Source organism: Nerophis ophidion, linkage group LG05 (genome assembly GCF_033978795.1).
Source record: "Nerophis ophidion isolate RoL-2023_Sa linkage group LG05, RoL_Noph_v1.0, whole genome shotgun sequence".
Lineage (NCBI taxonomy): Eukaryota > Metazoa > Chordata > Actinopteri > Syngnathiformes > Syngnathidae > Nerophis > Nerophis ophidion.
Window position 1 is genome coordinate 12,801,368 of NC_084615.1, and position 19,273 is coordinate 12,820,640.

The 19,273-nt window shown below is 41.8% G+C and overlaps 1 protein-coding gene across 5 annotated transcripts in view; it reads right to left on the minus strand.

The window, feature by feature from the left end:
• The window catches only part of fgf13a (fibroblast growth factor 13a), a 263,927-nt gene that overhangs the window by 20,193 nt on the left and 224,461 nt on the right, over window positions 1-19,273 (minus strand). For all 5 annotated transcript variants that reach the window (XM_061900045.1, XM_061900048.1, XM_061900044.1 and 2 more), the window contains one exon: window positions 16,278-16,381. In XM_061900045.1, the coding sequence (XP_061756029.1) occupies window positions 16,278-16,381 (104 nt within the window). The remainder of the gene's footprint in view (window positions 1-16,277; window positions 16,382-19,273) is intronic.

Sequence of the window (19,273 nt, forward strand, 5' to 3'; positions counted from 1 at the left end):
ATATAAACAAAATAAAATGATTTGCAAATCCTTTTCAACCCATATTCAGTTGAATGCACTACAAAGACAACATATTTGATGTTCAAACTCCTAAACTATATATTTTTTTGCAAATAATAATAAATTTACAATTTCATGGCTGCAACAGGTGCCAAAGTAGTTGGGAAAGGGCATGTTCACCACTGTGTTACATCACCTTTTCTTTTAACAACACTCAATAAACATTTGGGAACTGAGGAAACTAATTGTTGAAGCTTTGAAAGTGGAATTCTTTCCCATTCTTGTTTTATGTAGAGCTTCAGTCGTTCAACAGTCCGGGGTCTCCGCTGTCGTATTTTACGCTTCATAATGCGCCACACATTTTCCATGGGAGACAGGTGTGAACTGCAGGCGGGCCAGGAAAGTACCCACACTCTTTTTTTACGAAGCCACGCTGTTGTAACACGTGCTGAATGTGGCTTGGCATTGTCTTGCTAAAATATGCAGGGGCGTCCATGAAAAAACGGCGCATAGGTGGCAGCATATGTTGTTCTAAAACCTGTATGTACCTTTCAGCATTAATGGTGCCTTCACAGATGTGTAAGTTACCCATGCTTTGGGCACTAATGCACCCCCATACCATCACACATGCTGGCTTTTGAACTTTGAGTCGATAACAGTCTGGATGGTTCGCTTCCCCTTTGGTCCGGATGACACGATGTCAAATATTTCCAAAAACAATTTGAAATGTGGATTCTTCAAACCACAGAACACTTTTCCACTTTGCATCAGTCCATCTTAGATGATCTCGGGCCCAGAGAAGCTGGTGGCGTTTCTGGATGTTGTTGATAAATGGCTTTGGCTTTGCATTGTAGAGCCTTAACTTGCACTTACAGATGTAGCGACCAACTGCATTTAGTGACAGTGGTTTTATGAAGTGTTCCTGAACCCATGTGGTGATATCCTTTAGAGATTGATGTCGGTTTTTGATACAGTGCGGTCTGAGGGATGGAAGATTACGGTCATTCAATGTTGGTTTCCGGCCATGCCGCTTACGTGGAGTGATTTCTCCAGATTCTCTGAACCTTTTAATGATTTTATGGAGCGTAGATTATTTATTATTTATTCAGGTGTACTGGAGAGGAGGCTACGTCGGATAGTCGAACCTCGGATTCAGGAGGAACAGTGTGGTTTTCGTCCTGGTCGTGGAACTGTGGACCAGCTCTATACTCTCGGCAGGGTTCTTGAGGGTGCATGGGAGTTTGCCCAACCAGTCTACATGTGCTTTGTGGACTTGGAGAAGGCATTCGACCGTGTCCCTCGGGAAGTCCTGTGGGGAGTGCTCAGAGAGTATGGGGTATCGGACTGTCTTATTGTGGCGGTCCGTTCCCTGTACGATCAGTGCCAGAGCTTGGTCCGCTTTGCCGGCAGTAAGTCGAACACATTTCCAGTGAGGGTTGGACTCCGCCAAGGCTGTCCTTTGTCACCGATTCTGTTCATAACTTTTATGGACAGAATTTCTAGGCGCAGTCAAGGCGTTGAGGGGTTACGGTTTGGTAACCGCAGGATTAGGTCTCTGCTTTTTGCAGATGATGTGGTCCTGATGGCTTCATCTGACCGGGATCTTCAGCTCTCGCTGGATCGGTTCGCAGCCGAGTGTGAAGCGACCGGAATGAGAATCAGCACCTCCAAGTCCGAGTCCATGGTTCTCGCCCGGAAAAGGGTGGAGTACCATCTCCAGGTTGGGGAGGAGATCCTGCCCCAAGTGGAGGAGTTCAAGTACCTACGAGTCTTGTTCAAGAGTGAGGGAAGAGTGGATCGTGAGATCGACAGGCGTCTTCAGTAATGCGGACGTTGTACCGATCCGTTGTGGTGAAGAAGGAGCTGAGCCGGAAGGCAAAGCTCTCAATTTACCGGTCGATCTACGTTCCCATCCTCACCTATGATGATGAGCTTTGGGTCATGACCGAAAGGATAAGATCACGGGTACAAGCGGCCGAAATGAGTTTCCTCCGCCGGGTGGCGGGGCTCTCCCTTAGAGATAGGGTGAGAAGCTCTGCTATCCGGGAGGAACTCAAAGTAAAGCCGCTGCTCCTTCACATCGAGAGGAGCCAGATGAGGTGGTTCAGGCATCTGGTCAGGATGCCACTCGAACGCCTCCCTAGGGAGGTGTTTAGGGCACGTCCAACCGGTAGGAGGCCACGGGGAAGACCCAGGACACGTTGGGAAGACTATGTCTCCCGGCTGGCCTGGGAACGCCTCGGGATCCCCCGGGAAGAGCTAGACGAAGTGGCTGGGGAGAGGGAAGTCTGGGTTTCCCTGCTTAGGCTGTTGCCCCCGCGACCCGACCTCGGATAAGCGGAAGATGATGGATGGATGGATGGATGGAGCGTAGATGTTGAAATCCCTAAATTTCTTGCAATTGCACTTTGAGAAAGGTTGTTCTCAAACTGTTTGACTATTTGCTCACGCAGTTGTGGACAAAGGGGTGTACCTCGCCCCATCCTTTCTTGTGAGAGACTGAGCATTTTTTGGGAAGCTGTTTTTATACCCAATCATGGCACCCACCTGTTCCCAATTAGCCTGCACACCTGTGGGATGTTCGATATAAGTGCTTGATGAGCATTCCTCAACTTTATCAGTATTTATTGCCCTCTTTCCCAACTTCTTTGTCACGTGTTGCTGGCATCATATTCTAAAGTTAATGATTATTTGCAAAAAAAAAACAAGTTTATGAGTTTGAACATCAAATATGTTGTCTTTGTAGCATATTCAACTGAATATGGGTTGAAAAGGATTTGCAAATCATTGTATTCATCTAACACAATTTCCCAACTCATATGGAATCGGGGTTTGTAATACAGAAGTATGTTGTTTCAATGTTGTAGAATATTGGTGGGGAAATGAGCACATTTCAATGGACATATCAACGTCACCACCTGAGATTGATTAAACGTTGTCAAAAAGCATGTTGTTCAAGGTTGAATTTGTCAACGTTGGGACTCATTTTACAAGTTCCCAACGCTGTTTCAATGTCTCGTGTCTGCTGGGACAGTCCAAACCTCACTAAGTTGTTTTTGCAGTGGATTGGTAGTTGCTGAACAGCGACCCAGCCGTTCATTCCAGGCAAAGCGCACATAAATGACACAGCTCACTGGACAGGAACATGACAGCAGCGCTTATTTACCAAAGGTATGGAACCGGCACGCTTGAAAAGGCTTGGATGTGAGCAAAGTACATATTTAACTGGACGGAAAAGCAAGGCTGGACCATTCGAGCATAATAAAACACTCAGTGCTCCACTTTGGAATGAAATCTGAATGTATTTAGTTAAAAAAACAGGTTTTAGTGAGTCGTGATGGAGTCAAAGACTTTTGATGTATAATTCAAAGAAAACACAACAAGGACGGGGAAGGTTTTTTTGGAAAATACTTTAAGAGGGATTTGTGTACTGTCACACCTATGGATCATGTTTTGTTTTGTCGTGTTATGTTTTTGATTTTGGACATTCAGTCACGTTTTGCACTTCCTGGTTTTGTTTCCATGCCAACGTATTAGTTCCCACCGTGTCACGCCCCTGCCCTCAGTCCCGCACCTGTTCCTGATTATCACAGCCGGTATCTAAGTAATTTTCTTTCTGTTCATCATTCTGGGATCCTCACACACTCACACGCACCCTACCCATGCTGTCCAAACCTTTACGTCCTGTCCACAGTTCCAAGTTTATATATTTATGCCACAGTGCACTCTTTTGTTTCATGTCTTTAGACTTGCCATCGTGCTGTTTAAGTGTATAGTTAAATTGTCTTTCATGCCCTCGAGCAGGTGTTTTGGTTTCACGTTTGTACTGTTCAGCCAAGTTTCTTCCTCCATTGTGAGCGCTTTTTGTTTATTTGTTTATTAAATAAACAACCATGTACTTACATTCATGCCTGACTCGTCCCACATCATCCTTGCATCGAGGAAGCACAAACATCCACAGCCCCAGCCTGACATGTACATAGTAAGACTAGAAGAGAATATGCTACATATACTTCATTATGAATGCAATAATTAAATTTAAACCCAATGTTTACCCGGCAACACTGTTTAGCCGCGGCACACTAGTGTGCCGTGAGATATTTTGGGTTAAAAATATTTTTTGCAAACCAGTAATTATAGCCTCTTAAGGCCCAAACTGTTTTTTACATGCTTTTCGTGAGACCCCAATTCAGTAGTGCACACAATATTTGGAAATAAGAGCTAAAAGGTGTTGTGCACGCATGTGGCCACTAAGCCTTTAGAGAAGGGGTCTCAAACTCAATTTACCTGGGGGGCCACTGGATGCAAGAACTGGGTGAGGCTGGGCCGCGACAGAAGATTTCTTAAAAAAATCTAACATGCACTTTTTAATGAATTCAACTTCTTTGAAAGGCTATCCCGCGCTAGCAACATACTTGCCAACCCTCCCGATTATTGGGGGAGACTCCCGAATTTCAGTGCCCCTCCCGACAGTGCCCAGGGGCAATAATTCTCCAGAACTTTGTCCCGATTTTCACCCGGACGACAACACCAAGGGCGTGCTGTGGTATCACTGCCTTTAAGGTTCTCTACAACCTGATGTCTCGTCCGCTTTTTCAACATATAATTGGCTTGCTGGCCCAGCCATAAATTGTATCAGGCTTCGACAGACACACGTAAGTGACTGCAAGACATAGTTGATCAACAGCCATACAGGTCACACTGAGGGTGGCCGTACAAACAACTTTAACACTATTACAAATATGCGCCACACTGTGAAGCCACACCAAACAAGAATGACAAACATATTTCGGGAGAACATCCGCACCGTACACAACATAAACACAACAGAACGAATACCCAGAACACCTTGCAGCCCTAACTCTTGCGGGCTAAAATATACACCCCCGCTTACACCCAACCTCGCCCACCTCAACCTAAGCACGGAAAGGGGTGGGGGGGGTGGGGGGGGGGGGTGCAGGGCAAAATAACGTCTTGCGGGTCGCGTGTCTGGGACTCCTGCTTGCAAATGATGTGTTGTTGAGTATCCAAAGTGAAACCATGTAATACTCTTCCATATCAGTAGGTGGCAGCCGGTAGCTAATTGCTTTGTAGATGTCAGAAACAGCGGGAGGCAGGGTGCAGGTAAAAAGGTGTCTAATGCTTAAACCAAAAATAAACAAAAGGTGAGTACCCCTAAGAAAAGGCATTGATGCTTAGGGAAGGCTATGCAGAACCAAACTAAAACTGAACTGGCTACAAAGTAAACAAAAAGAGAATGCTGGACGACAGCAAAGACTTACTGTGGAGCAAAGATGGCGTCCACAATGTACATCCAAACACAAAAAAGGATACAAACAATTTAAAATGTTCTTGATTGCTGAAACAAAGTAGGAGTAAGTAGTAGGAAGACATGAAAATGCTACAGGAAAATACCAAAAAAAGTCTAAAAAAAAGTGCAAATAAGTCAGGGTGTGATGTGACAGGTGGTGACAGTACACCTACTTTGAGACAAGAGCTATAGCAGGGGTAGGGAACCTATGGCTCTAGAGCCAGATGTGGCTCTTTTGATGACTGCATCTGGCTCTCTGATAAATCTGAACTGACGTTGCTTAACACGATAAGTAATGAATAATTCCACTTGTAATCACAGTGTTAAAAATAATGTTAAAATTATAAAACATTCTCATGCATTTTTAATCCATCCATCCGTTTTCTACCGCACCTGTTCAAGAAGTTGCGTTAATGGTAAGAAGTTATTTATCTATTATCGGTTAGTGTGGGGCTTGCCCTCCTGGGGGTTCTTCAGGCCCCCAAGCACCGACATGAGAGCCTGTTTCAGGGTTACAATATTGTTTTATTTTTCAACAAGTCTCTCAGTTGCTTTCCAGCAATAGTATTTCCAGCCCCAACCCAGTCTCTCCTCCTGGCTGCTGCTTATAACAGAGCGACAGGTGATTAGATAAAAAGGCCCAGCTGGGCCTTCTACGCACCTGTCGCTGCAGGCCCGCAGGGCACGCCCCCTCCACAGTTAGCTTCAGAATAACAATGTTATTACAAAGAATACGAGACCTATTATACTCTAGAAATGTTGGTCTTACTTAAAAATGCACGTGTTTACTTGTGTTCAGTGTTAAAAAAAATATTATATGGCTCTTACGGAAATATATTTGAAAATATTTGGCTTTTTGGCTCCCTCAGCCAAAAAGGTTCCCGACCCCTGAGCTATAGTCATGCATGCTTGGTTATGTTTTAAAGTCCATCCATCCATCCATTTCCTACCACTTGTCCCTTTCGAGGTCGCGGGGGGTCACTGGAGCCTCCCTCAGCTGCATTCGGGCGGAAGGCGGGGTACACCCTATCCAACAATCACGACAACGACTTTTTACTGTCAACTGATTTTCGTTTTTTATTGATTTCTGCTGGTGGTGTGCCTCCGCATTTTTTCAACGCAAAAATGTGCCTTGGCTCAATAAAGGTCTGAAAAACACTGAAGTAGAGCTGCGCCAATGCCAATCCGGGCCTTTCAAAGCCTCTCTGGCGCCTCCTTGATTTCCAAGCCTGTAGCGTCTAACTCCAATATGACAGGTGTGTAATTAATGCGTCAGACCTTGGGACTACTTAACGAGCAAACACACCCAAATACTTGATTGTCTCAAAACTGAGCAAAAAATACAGTCCTGCATTTTTTTCCCCCCAAAGTAGAAGAAAGAAAGTCTTGCGAAATCCATATTAATTGGTTCTTCCTCACCCACACATTGACACTGACGGATGAATGTTTTTTTCCCACTGGTGCCTTCTGCCTCACCCACTCATGCGCTCTTATTCTCACCGCACATGTTCTCTCACCCTCCTGCTCTCTTTTTTTTTAACTTGATGCGTACGCCCAGACGTGCAAAAACATGTGCATGCATAAAATATGTGCGCGCGCCGTAGCTAAACGCCCAGCAATTGGAGGAGAAAAAAAAACAAGCCAATTCAAAATGCTTGTGCGTGAAATATTTAAGCAGAGTCGTGGTGTAAAAGAAGTTTAAAGTTGCATAGCTGCGGCGTCATTCATGTTTTCATATACCGTATTTCCTTGAATTGCCGCCGGGGCGCTAATTAATTTAAAACCTCTTCTCACTCCGGCGTTTACCAAAGGCATGCGGTAAATTTAGGCCTGCGCTTATAAGTTTGAGTGTGATGTAAAGATACCATCATGAAAAGCACATTTAATAGAAAAAACATTATTATGGTCTTATCTTTACTTATAAATGAAGTCCATGCGCAGCTCCTTCTGATCAAACGCATCGATAACTTGTTTATAGAAGTCTTCCTTATCTTTCTTCAGTTTAAAAATCTCTGTCTCGATGGAGATCTTCTTTTATTACCTCCTGCTTCGATTGAAAGTCCAGTTTAGAAAACGGTTTTATTTTAGATATGTAATCCTCCATGTTAAAAGTGCAAGCGAGAGGAAAAAATAAAGGATCGCTGCTCACTCTTGCTGCTTGTTGTCACTTCTTCTGCAGCCGAGTAGTCGCAAGAAGGATCACTAGCGCCCTCTACAACCAGGAGGCGGGAGTCATTTAATGACTCATATTTGACACACGCAGCTACGGTATATTAATAAAACATAGCTGCTTACTGTTCTTTTTAGCATATTCAATAGCTTGGACCTTAAATCCTACTGAATAGCTCTTAATCTTCTTCCCTTTATGCGATTTCAAATGATTGAAATCAGCCTCCTCCATTTTGAAAATGATGACAGGTGAAGTGTCACTCGTGACGTGACGAGTTTGACCCGGAGGAAATTCTAGGCCAGGGGTAGGGAACCTATGACTGCATCTGACTCTCGGATAAATCTGAGCTGACACTGCTTAACACGATAAGTAATGCATAATTCCACTTGTAATCAAAGTGTTAAAAATAACGTTCAAAATATAAAACATGCTCATGCATTTGAATCCATCCATCCTTTTTCTACCGCACTTGTTCAAGAAGTTGCGTTAAGGGTAAGAAGTGATTTATGTATTATTGGTTAGTTCTTCAAACCACCAAGGACCGACATGAGAGCCTGTTTCAGGGTTGCAATATTTTTTATTTTTCAATAAGTCTCTCCGTTGCTTTCCAACAATTGTCTTTTTCTCTTTCGTTCTCGCTCGCACTCTGGCTCCAGCCCCAACCCTGTCTCTCCTCCTGTCTGCTGCTTATAACAGGGCGACAGGTGATTAGATAACAAGGCCCAGGTGGGCCTTCTACGCACCTGTCGCTGATTTCTAGGCCGGTCCTGGCACATCCTGCTTCGCTACAGGCCCGCATATCACGCCCCCTCCACAGTTAGCTTCAGAATAACACTGTTATTACAAAGAATAAGAGACGTATTATACTGTAGAAATTGGTCTCACTCAAAAATGCACGCGTTTAGTTGCGTTCAGTGTCAAAAAAAATATTATATGGCTCTTGCAGAAATATATTTTAAAATATTTGGATTCTTGGCTCTCTCAGCCAAAAAGGTTCCCGAACCCTGTTCTAGGCATATGCTAATTTTTTGAGGAAACGGGTTTGACCCGCCGGAAATTGTAGACATGCGCTAATAAAAATAATATTTTGCGAAACAAGTTTGACCCAGCGTTAATCCTGAGCCATCTGTGGTCCCCTCCAAGGTTTCTCATCGTCATCCAATTGGGTTGAGTTGTTTCCTTGCACTGATGTGGGATCTGAGCCGAGGATGTCGTTGTGGCTTGTGCAGCCCTTTGAGACACTTGTGATTGAGGGCTATAAGGGTAACCATTGATTGATTGATTGAAGTGAATTATATTTATGTAGCGCTTTTCTCTAGTGACTCAAAGCGCTTTACATAGTGAAACCCAATATCTGAGTTACATTTTTAAATCAGTGTGGGTGGCACTGGGAGCAGGTGGGTAAAGTGGCTTGCCCAAAGACACAACGGCAGTGACTAGGATGGCGGAAGCGGGAATCGAACCCGCAACCCTCAAGATGCTGACACGGCCGCTCTACCAACCGAATTATACCGCCCCATTTGATCGATTGATTGATTGATTGATTGATGTAGGTGATGGGTTTCACTATGTAACGTGCAACTAGTCTCATGAGAAAAGTGCTACATAAATCTAATTCACTCCACTTCCACATACAGAGTTAACATGTACTGCACAAACTGTCAGGCAAAAGTAAGAACTTTGTGAAGGCAGAAAGAAAGTTCACTTCTTCTGCAGCCGAGTAGTCACAAGAAGGATCACTAGCGCCCTCTACCACCAGGAGGTGGGAGTCATCTAATGACTCATATTTGACACACGCAGCTACGGTATATTAATAAAACATAGCTGCTTACTGTTCTTTTTAGCATATTCAATAGCTTGGACCTTAAATCCTACTGAATAGCTCTTAATCTTCTTCCCTTTATGCCATTTCAAATGATTGAAATCAGCCTCCATTTTGAAAATGATGACAGGTGAAGTGTCACTCGTGACGTGACGAGTTTGACCCGGTGGAAATTCTAGACATGCGCTAGTAAAAATAATATTTTGCGAAACGAGTTTGACCCGGCGTTAATCCTGAGCCGGCGGTAATGCTAAGCATGCGCTAATTATTTTGCAAAACGAGTTTGACCCGGCAGTAATTCTAGGCAGGCGCTTACTATATACCCGGCGGCAATTCAAGGAAATACGGTAGTCATGTAGTCACCTGTGCAGGGGGAATAAGTGCACACCTGACTGGAGGAGCGCTCCTTCCCCGATTCGTTGGTTGATGGGTAATCTTCAAGCCAAGCTAAGCTGCTATTGGCTGCGCTAATTTGTGCTTTGAAGAGAGCACTTTACTTTAGCAGAAGTCCCTGGCGAGACGGGTGCTTCCACGCCGCCCACCACACACCCGCTTCACTGCCACCTTTAATTCAGAGGAGGCGATCACCTGCATTTCATGTGAGGATTGAATTAAACACAGCCTGACGTCGACATGACAACGGAAATGTTGACCACCAGTTCTCTGCCGTGGTTAGGTTTTTAGATAAAAAAACACAAGCAGAACTATCATTTGTCCAAAAAGGGTCGTTAGATATTGCTATTACTGTATTTTTCTGACTGTAAGGCACACTAAAAATCATTTAATTTTCTTGAAAACTGGACAGTGCGCCTTATGCGCGGCATGATTCTGGTTGTGCTTACCGACCTTGTAGCTATTGTTTTCGGTACATGGTACAAGAAATCTGCGTTCAAAGAACTCTGGCTTATTAGTGATTCCCAGAGCCCAAAAAAAGTCTGCGGGCTATAGAGTGTTTTCTATTGGGGCTCCAGTACTCTGGAATGTTCTAACCGAAACAGTTTGAGATGCTACCTCAGTAGAAACATTTAAGTCCCATCTTAAAACTCATTTGTATACTCCAGCCTTTAAATAGACCCCCTTTATAGGTCACTTGATTTGCCGTTACTTTTTCTGCTCTGTCCAAAGCCAGGACCCATGGTGGACCACTCATCTGTGTATCAGTTGGGGACTCTCACACTATTGTGTTGGATCCACTATGGACTGGACTCTCATATTATTATGTTAGATCCACTATGGACTGGACTTTCACTATTATGTTAGATCCACAATGGACTGGACTCTCACTATTATATTAGATCCACTATGGACTGGACTCTCACCCTATTATGTTAGATCCACTATGGACTGGACTCACACACTATTGTGTTAGATCCACTATGGACTGGACTCTCATATTATTATGTTAGATCCACTATGGACTGGACTCTCATATTATTATGTTAGATCAACTATGGACTGGACTCTCACTATTATGTTAGATCCACTATGGACTGGACTCTCACACTATTATGTTAGATCCACTATGGACTAGACTCTCACCCTATTATGTTAGATCCACTATGGACTGGACTCTCATATTATTATGTTAGATCCACTATGGACTGGACTCTCACTATTATGTTAGATCCACTATGGACTGGACTTTCACTATTATGTTAGATCCACTATGGACTGGACTCTCACTATTATTTTAGATCCACTATAGACTGGACCCTCACTATTATGTTAGATCCACTATGGACTGGACTCTCACACTATTATGTTAGATCCACTATGGACTGGACTCTCACTATCATGTTGGATCCACTATGGACTGGACTCTCACTATTATGTTAGATCCACTATGGACTGGACTCTCACACTATTATGTTAGATCCACTATGGACTGGACTCTTACCCTATTATGTTAGATCCACTATGGACTGAACTCTCACACTATTGTGTTAGATCCACTATGGACTGGACTCTCATATTATTATTTTAGATCCACTATGGACTGGACTCTCACTATTATGTTAGATCCACTATGGACTGGAATCTCACTATTATGTAAGATCCACTATGGACTGGAGTCTCGCACTATTATGTTAGATCCACTATGGACTGGACTCTCACTATTATGTTAGATCCACTATGGACTGGACTCTCACACTATTATGTTAGATCCACTATGGACTGGACTCTCACACTATTATGTTAGATCCACTATGGACTGGACTCTCACACTATTATGTTATGGCTTGTGCAGCCCTTTGAAACACTCGTGATTAAATGTAAACATTGATTGATTGATAAGTATGACCAGTAAATGGCAGTCACACATAAGATATATGTGTGGACTGCAATACAATGGCAGTAAACAACACCAAAACTTTAAATGTCCCATTGAGAATATAGCACATTACACAAATATAAATCTGTCAAAATGTTTTAGTATGACTTTAGTTACCTATGAAGCCACAATGCTTGATGGATTGTACGGTGCGTCAACATAGGAGTTTTATTATGGTGGCTTGTCCTGTTTTGTTGGTATTTTCCCGTTTCAGTTTCATGCCTTCCTTTGAGCACTATTCCCGGCACCGTGCTATGTTTTAGCAATCAAGACTATTTCAGTTGTTGCTATCCTTCTTTGTGTGGTTATTGTTGTCATGTCATGTATAGATGTACTTTGTGGACGCATTTGCTCCACAGTAAGTCTTTGCTGTCGTCCAGCATTCTGTTTTTCTTTACTTTGTAGCCAGTTCAGTTTTAGTTTGGTTCTGCATAGCCTTCCCTAAGCTTCAATGCCTTTCACCTTTTGTTTATTTTTGGTTTAAGCATTTGTACCTTTTTACCTGCACCCTGCCTCCCGCTGTCGTCTGCATATTGTGATCAAGACAAACCATCGTTGTCTCACACGACATGTTCCCGACATCTACAAAGCAATTAGCTCCCGGCTGCCACCCACTGATATGGAAAAGTATTACACGGTTACTCTGCCGAGCTCTGGACAGCACCGACACTCAACAACGGCACATTATTTGCGGATTATAATTAACGTTCTTCCTTGAATTGCCGCCGGGTATATAGTATGCACCTGCCTAGAATTACTGCCAGGTCAAACTCGTTTCGCAAAATATTATTTTTATTAGCGCATGCCTAGAATTTCCGCCGGGTCGAACTTGTTTCGCCAAATAATTAGCATATGCCTAGAATTTCCACCGGGTCAAACTCGTCACGTCACGAGTGACATTTCACCTGTCATCATTTTCAAAATTGAGGAGGCTGATTTAAATCATTTGAAAATCGCATAAAGGGAAGAAGATTAAGAGCTATTCAGTAGGACTTAAGGTCCAAGCTATTGAATATGCTAAAAAGAACAGTAAGCAGCTATGTTTTATTAATATACCGTAGCTGCGTGTGTCAAATATGAGTCATTAAATGACTCCCGCCTCCTGGTGGTAGAGGGCGCTAGTGATCTTTCCTGCGACTACTCGGCTGCAGAAGAAGTGACAACAAGCAGAAAGAGTGAGCAGCGATCCTATATTTTTTCCTCTCGCTTGCACTTTTAACATGGAGGATTACAAATCTAAAATAAAACTGTTTTCTAAACTGGACTTTCAATAGAAGCAGGAGATAATAAAAGAAGATCTCCATCGAGACAGGGATTTTTAAACTGAAGAAAGATAAGGAAGACTTCTATAAACAAGTTATCGATGCGTTTGATCAGAAGGAGCTGCGCATGGACTTCATTTATAAGTAAAGGTAAGACCATAATAAGGTTTTTTTTATTAAATGTGCTTTTCATGATGTTATCCTTACATTACATCACACTCAAAGTTATAAGCGCAGGCCTAAATTTACCGCATGCCTTTGGTAAACGCCGGAGTGAGAAGAGGTTTTAAATTAATTAGCGCTCCGGCGGCAATTCAAGGAAATACGGTACTGTCCATCCATCCATTTTCTACCGCTTATTCCCTTTCGGGGTAGCGGGGGGCGCTGGCGCCTATCTCAGCTACAATCGGGCGGAAGGCGGGGTACACCCTGGACAAGTCGCCACCTCATCGCAGGGCCAACACAGATAGACAGACAACACTCACACTCACATTCACACACTGGTTTGCAAAAAATATTTTTAACCCAAATAGGTGAAATTACATAATCTCCCACGACACACTAGTGTGCCGCAGCACAGTGGTTGAAACACACTGGAGTAGACTTTTAGAAAAAAAAATCATAAGAATATGACTTCTTTAATGCACCTTAGCCCTGCGATGAGGTGCCAACTTGTCCAGGGTGTACCCCGCCTTCCGCCCGACTGTAGCTGAGATAGGCACCAGCGCCTCCCGCGACCCCAAAAGGGAATAAGCAGTAGAAAATGGATGAAGGGATGGATAATGCACCTTAAAATCCGGTGAGACTTTTGTATGAAGGTAGAGCTGACTAGCACCGCTCATCGGCAGTGTGCCTTACAATCCGGTGCGCCTTATGGTCCGCAAAATACGGTAGAACAAATCTCAGTGGTCAGACTTTCTGATTATTGGAGGCAGAATCACACTAAACTATGTTGCAATCATGAGAGGGAAAGGTCAGGGGCGTTGGCGCCCTGAAAAGAAAGCAAATAAAACAAACTTGTTTGTATTAATGAGAATTGACGCCGACAACGCAGACCTTTGGCAGATCTTTACTAATTTGACTCCTGGCTGTCAGGTGTGACATGTGGACCCCCCTCAGGTGCACCCCCCCCCCTCCCCCCTAACCTGACACACTTCAACGTGGCCTGCAGCTGATTTATTCATAGGCTCGCACCTTTAATTAAAAAGACAGGCATCCTGGTGTCTGGGTGAGTGCTTCAAAGTCAAAGTGCAATAGAAAGAAAAAACGGCCAAGTCTCCAACGTGGACTCGGACAAATTGTTTATGTCGGCGTTCAGAATCTGCCATGAACATCATCGCCGCGCTAATAGCGGACAACATTTGACAGAGCGGTGAAGAATGAAGTCCATCTGGTGGCGCCTGTTATTTTGTAACAAGTGTGTGTGGACGCCAAACAGCAGCAGATGTCCGCCGAGGCAGTGGTGCCCAACCACCGGGCTGCGGCCGGTACCGGGCACGCAAAATAATTGTTTATGAATTTTAAATTTTTTTATTAAATCAACATAAAAAACTCAAGATATACTTACAATTAGTGCACCAACCCCAAAAAAATCCCTTTTTCATGACAACCCCACCCCTGACCCCCCCACCGGACCGCGGGAAAAATTATCAAGCGTTGACCGGTCCGCAGCTACAAAAAGGTTGGGGACCACTGTTCCAAAGCAACGTGTACAGGAAGTGGCTCGTATATTGGGGAACACTTACCGACGTGTACAGTAAGTGGCTCGTATATTGGGGAACACTTACCGACGTGTACAGTAAGTGGCTCGTATATTGGGGAACACTTACCGACGTGTACAGTAAGTGGCTCGTACATTGGGGAATACTTATTGACGTGTACAGGAAGAGGCTCGGATATTGGGGAACACTTACCGACGTGTACAGGAAGTGGATGGTATATTGGGGAACACTTACCGACGTGTACAGTAAGTGGCTCGTATATTGGGGAACACTTACCGACGTGTACAGTAAGTGGCTCGTACATTGGGGAATACTTATTGACGTGTACAGGAAGAGGCTCGGATATTGGGGAACACTTACCGACGTGTACAGGAAGTGGATGGTATATTGGGGAACACTTACCGACGTGTACAGGAAGTGGCTCGTATATTGGGAAACACTTACAGACATGTACAGTAAGTGGATAGTATATTGGGGAACACTTACAGACGTGTACAGGAAGTGGCTTGTATATTGGGGAACACTTATTGACGTGTACAAGAAGTGGCTCGTATATTGGGGAACACTTATTGACGTGTACAAGAAGTGGCTCGTATATTGGATACACATATTGACGTGTACAGGAAGTGGCTCGTATATTGGGGAACACTTACAGACGTGTACAGGAAGTGGCTTGTATATTGGGGAACACTCATTGACGTGTACAAGAAGTGGCTCGTATATTGGGGACTACTTATTGACGTGTACAGGAAGTGGCTCATATATTGGAGAACACTTATTGATGTGTACAGGAAGTGGCTCTTATATTGGGGAACACTTATTGACGTGTACAAGAGGTGGCTCGTATATTGGGGAACACTTACCGACGTGTACAGGAAGTGGCTCATATATTGGAGAACACTTATTGATGTGTACAGGAAGTGGCTCTTATATTGGGGAACACTTATTGACGTGTACAAGAGGTGGCTCGTATATTGGGGAACACTTACCGACGTGTACAGGAAGTGGCTCATATATTGGGGAACACTTACCGACGTGTACAAGAAGTGGCTCGTATATTGGGGAACACTTACCGACGTAAACAGTAAGTGGCTAGTATATTGGATACACTTATTGACGTGTACAGGAAGTGGCTCGTATATTGGGGAACACTTACCGACGTAAACAGTAAGTGGCTAGTATATTGGATACACTTATTGACGTGTACAGGAAGTGGCTCGTATATTGGGGAACACTTACCGACGTGTACAGAAAGTGGCTGGTATATTGGGGAACACTTTTTGACGTGTACAGGAAGTGGTTCATATATTGGGGAATACTTACAGACATGTACAGGAAGTGGCTCATATATTGGGGAACACTTAGTGACGTGCACAGGAAGTGGCTCGTATATTGGGGAACACTTACCGATGTGTACAGTAAGTGGCTTGTATATTGGGGAACATTTACCGATGTCTACAGGAAGTGGCTGGTATATTGGGGAACACTTATTGACGTGTACAGGAAGTGGCTCGTATATTGGGGAACACTTACCGAAGTGTACAGGAAGTGGCTGGTATATTGGGGAACACTTACCGACGTGTACAGGAAGTGGCTCGTATTTTGGGGAACACTTACTGACGTGTACAGGAAGTGGCTAGTATATTGGGGAACACTTACCGACGTGTACAGGAAGCCCTCGCTGTTCATAGCCAGGTAGAGTTTGGTCTGCACCCCCTGGATGGCCACCACTCGCAGACCCACTGGAATAAGGTTGAACATGGCTGCAGGGAAAAGAAAAAACATATTTTTTTCCAAAAATCATGACAAATTAAAGAATGATTGTTAAAATAAATCCACACAAGCAACAGAGGCTGATGTTGAGGATAATGTGGTCCCAGCTGGAAAGTAGTTCTGATGTTCCAAACTACAAACTGCTGCTGTACATGCATGTTTACAACAGTAGTTTAAAAACTGCACAGACTAGCAGATTACATAAAAAAAACTAATTACTGTTGCTTTGCAGGCATCGTTTAAGGGTTAATTACACGTTGACAATTTATGACTCTGCATGTAACTGATGTGATTAAACCTTAACAGTTTCCTGTTTAAAAATTAATTATTTTTGGATTTTTTTATTTAATTCAGATTGCATTTGTGCACATACTAAGATTACAAATTTTATTTTAAACATGTCCAAAAAGGCGTTGGAATAAAAATACTTTATTAATCCCCCTCCCTCTACACATCACAACACTCCTCAGAACAATATACATAGTATACATACATTCCGTATAACTATATAAATATACATATACATATATATATATATATATATGGATTTTTTTAAATATATATATCTGTGATGGAAATAAGCGGTAGAAAATGGATGGACGGCAATATATATATATATATATACATACATACATACATTAGATCACAAATAAACACAAATATGAAATACCCTCTGTATGAATATATTATATATATATATATATATATATATATATATATATATATATATATATATATATATATATATATATGTGTGTCAGGGGTGCTTGTTGTTGACGAACCCCAAGATGCAGAGATGGAGGCAGGCATGGAGTGAGCAAACATGATTTTAATATAAATACTAAGACAAAACCAAACAAAGGGTTCAAACCAAAAGCGCGCACGTGGACGGATAAAAACAAAAGGCCTTTAGTATAGAAGCTAACAAGAAAAAAAAAGGAACTTTAGCATGGAAGCTAAAGGATAAATAGCAGAAACACTGGAAATAGCTATGGCTAACAAAAACAGCTTACCGGCACGACGACCAGGACAAGATGTAGCACGACAGGTAATAGCCGAAATGATGCCAGACACGACAGGTAGCAAAGACACAAGAGTGACATGAGGTAACGACAATACACATGACAATACAATGATCCAGCAACTGACACAAGACAAAGGAGGTACAAATAGGAGCCGGCTGATTGGCAACAGGTGTGGCCAGATGCCAATCAGCCGCAGCTGAAGGGTAACACAGCACTCAGGGAACAAGACAGGAAGCTGACAAAATAAGAGCACTAGACAGGAACTAAAAGACAGGAAATACTAAACACAAGAAACAGACAAATGCAGAGGAAAAAACGAAAACATAGACAAACTGTCAGGGGCAAGCCTGACAATATATATAATATACATATCCATTTTTTACCGCTTGTTCCCTTCAGCTACAATTGGGCGGAAGGCGGCGTACACCCTGGTTAAGTCGCCACCTCATATATATACATATTGTATTTGTACATATATACATATTGTATTTGTGTGTATATATGTATATATATATATATATATATATATATATATATATATATATATATATATATATATATATATATATATATATATATATATACATATATATATATATATATATATATGGACTTTATGTCAGGTAAAAACACAGGCTTGTAGGAACTACAGAATTTTGACCATGATTGCAGTACCATTTCTGGCCAGATTCTTACATATAGCTCCTTTAAGTTATCTTCATAGATGGACTTTCTGCACAGACTTTTGTTTAGATTCTCTATGCATTGTTTGTCATTACAGCCTTTGCACTGATCTCCGTTAGTGCGTAACTGTGCCAGTTAGCGCGTACCTTCCCCACTTGCTAACTATACACTTGATAAATCACATTACTATTGACTTTATCTGCACGGTCTCCTCATACTTTTAAGGATGTTGTAATAATCACCATACATTTGTTTCATACATTAAGGCAGGGGTCACCAACTTTTTTGAGACCAAGAGCTACTTCTTGGGTACTGATTAATGCGAAGGGCTACCAGTTTGATACACACTTCAATAAATTGCCAGAAATAGCCAATTTGCTCAATTTAACTTTAATAAATATATATATATATATATATATATATATATATATATATATATATATATATATATATATATATATATATATATACATATGGCTATTTTTGTCTGTCATTCGGTCGTACATTTTTTTTCCTTTTACGGGAGGTTTTTTGTAGAGAATAAATGATGAAAAAAACACTTAATTGAACGCTTTAAAAGAGAAAAAACGAAAAAATGAAAATTTAATTTTGAAACATAGTTTATCTTCAATTTCGACTCTTTAAAATTCAAAATTCAACCGAAAAAAAGAAGAAGAAAAAAACTAGCAAATTCGGATATTTTTGAAAAAATTAAAAAAAGAATTTATAGAACATCATTAGTAATTTTTCCTGATTAAGATTAATTTTAGAATTTCGATGACATGTTTTAAATAGGTTAAAATCCAATCTGCACTTTGTTAGAATATATAACAAATTGGACCAAGCTATATTTCTAACAAAGACAAATCATTATTTCTTCTTGATTTTTACAGAACAAAAAATTTTAAAGAAATTCAAAATACTTTGAAATAAGATTTAAATTTGATTCTACAGATTTTCTACATTTGCCAAGAATAATCTTTTTGAATTTTAATCCTCATAAGTTTGAAGAAATATTTCACAAATATTCTTCATGGAAAAAACAGAAGCTAAAGTGAATAATTAAATTAAAATGTATTTATTATTCTTTACAAAAAAAATAATATATATTTGAACATTGATTTAAATTGTCAGGAAAAAAGAGGAAGGAATTTAAAAGGTAAAAAGGTATAT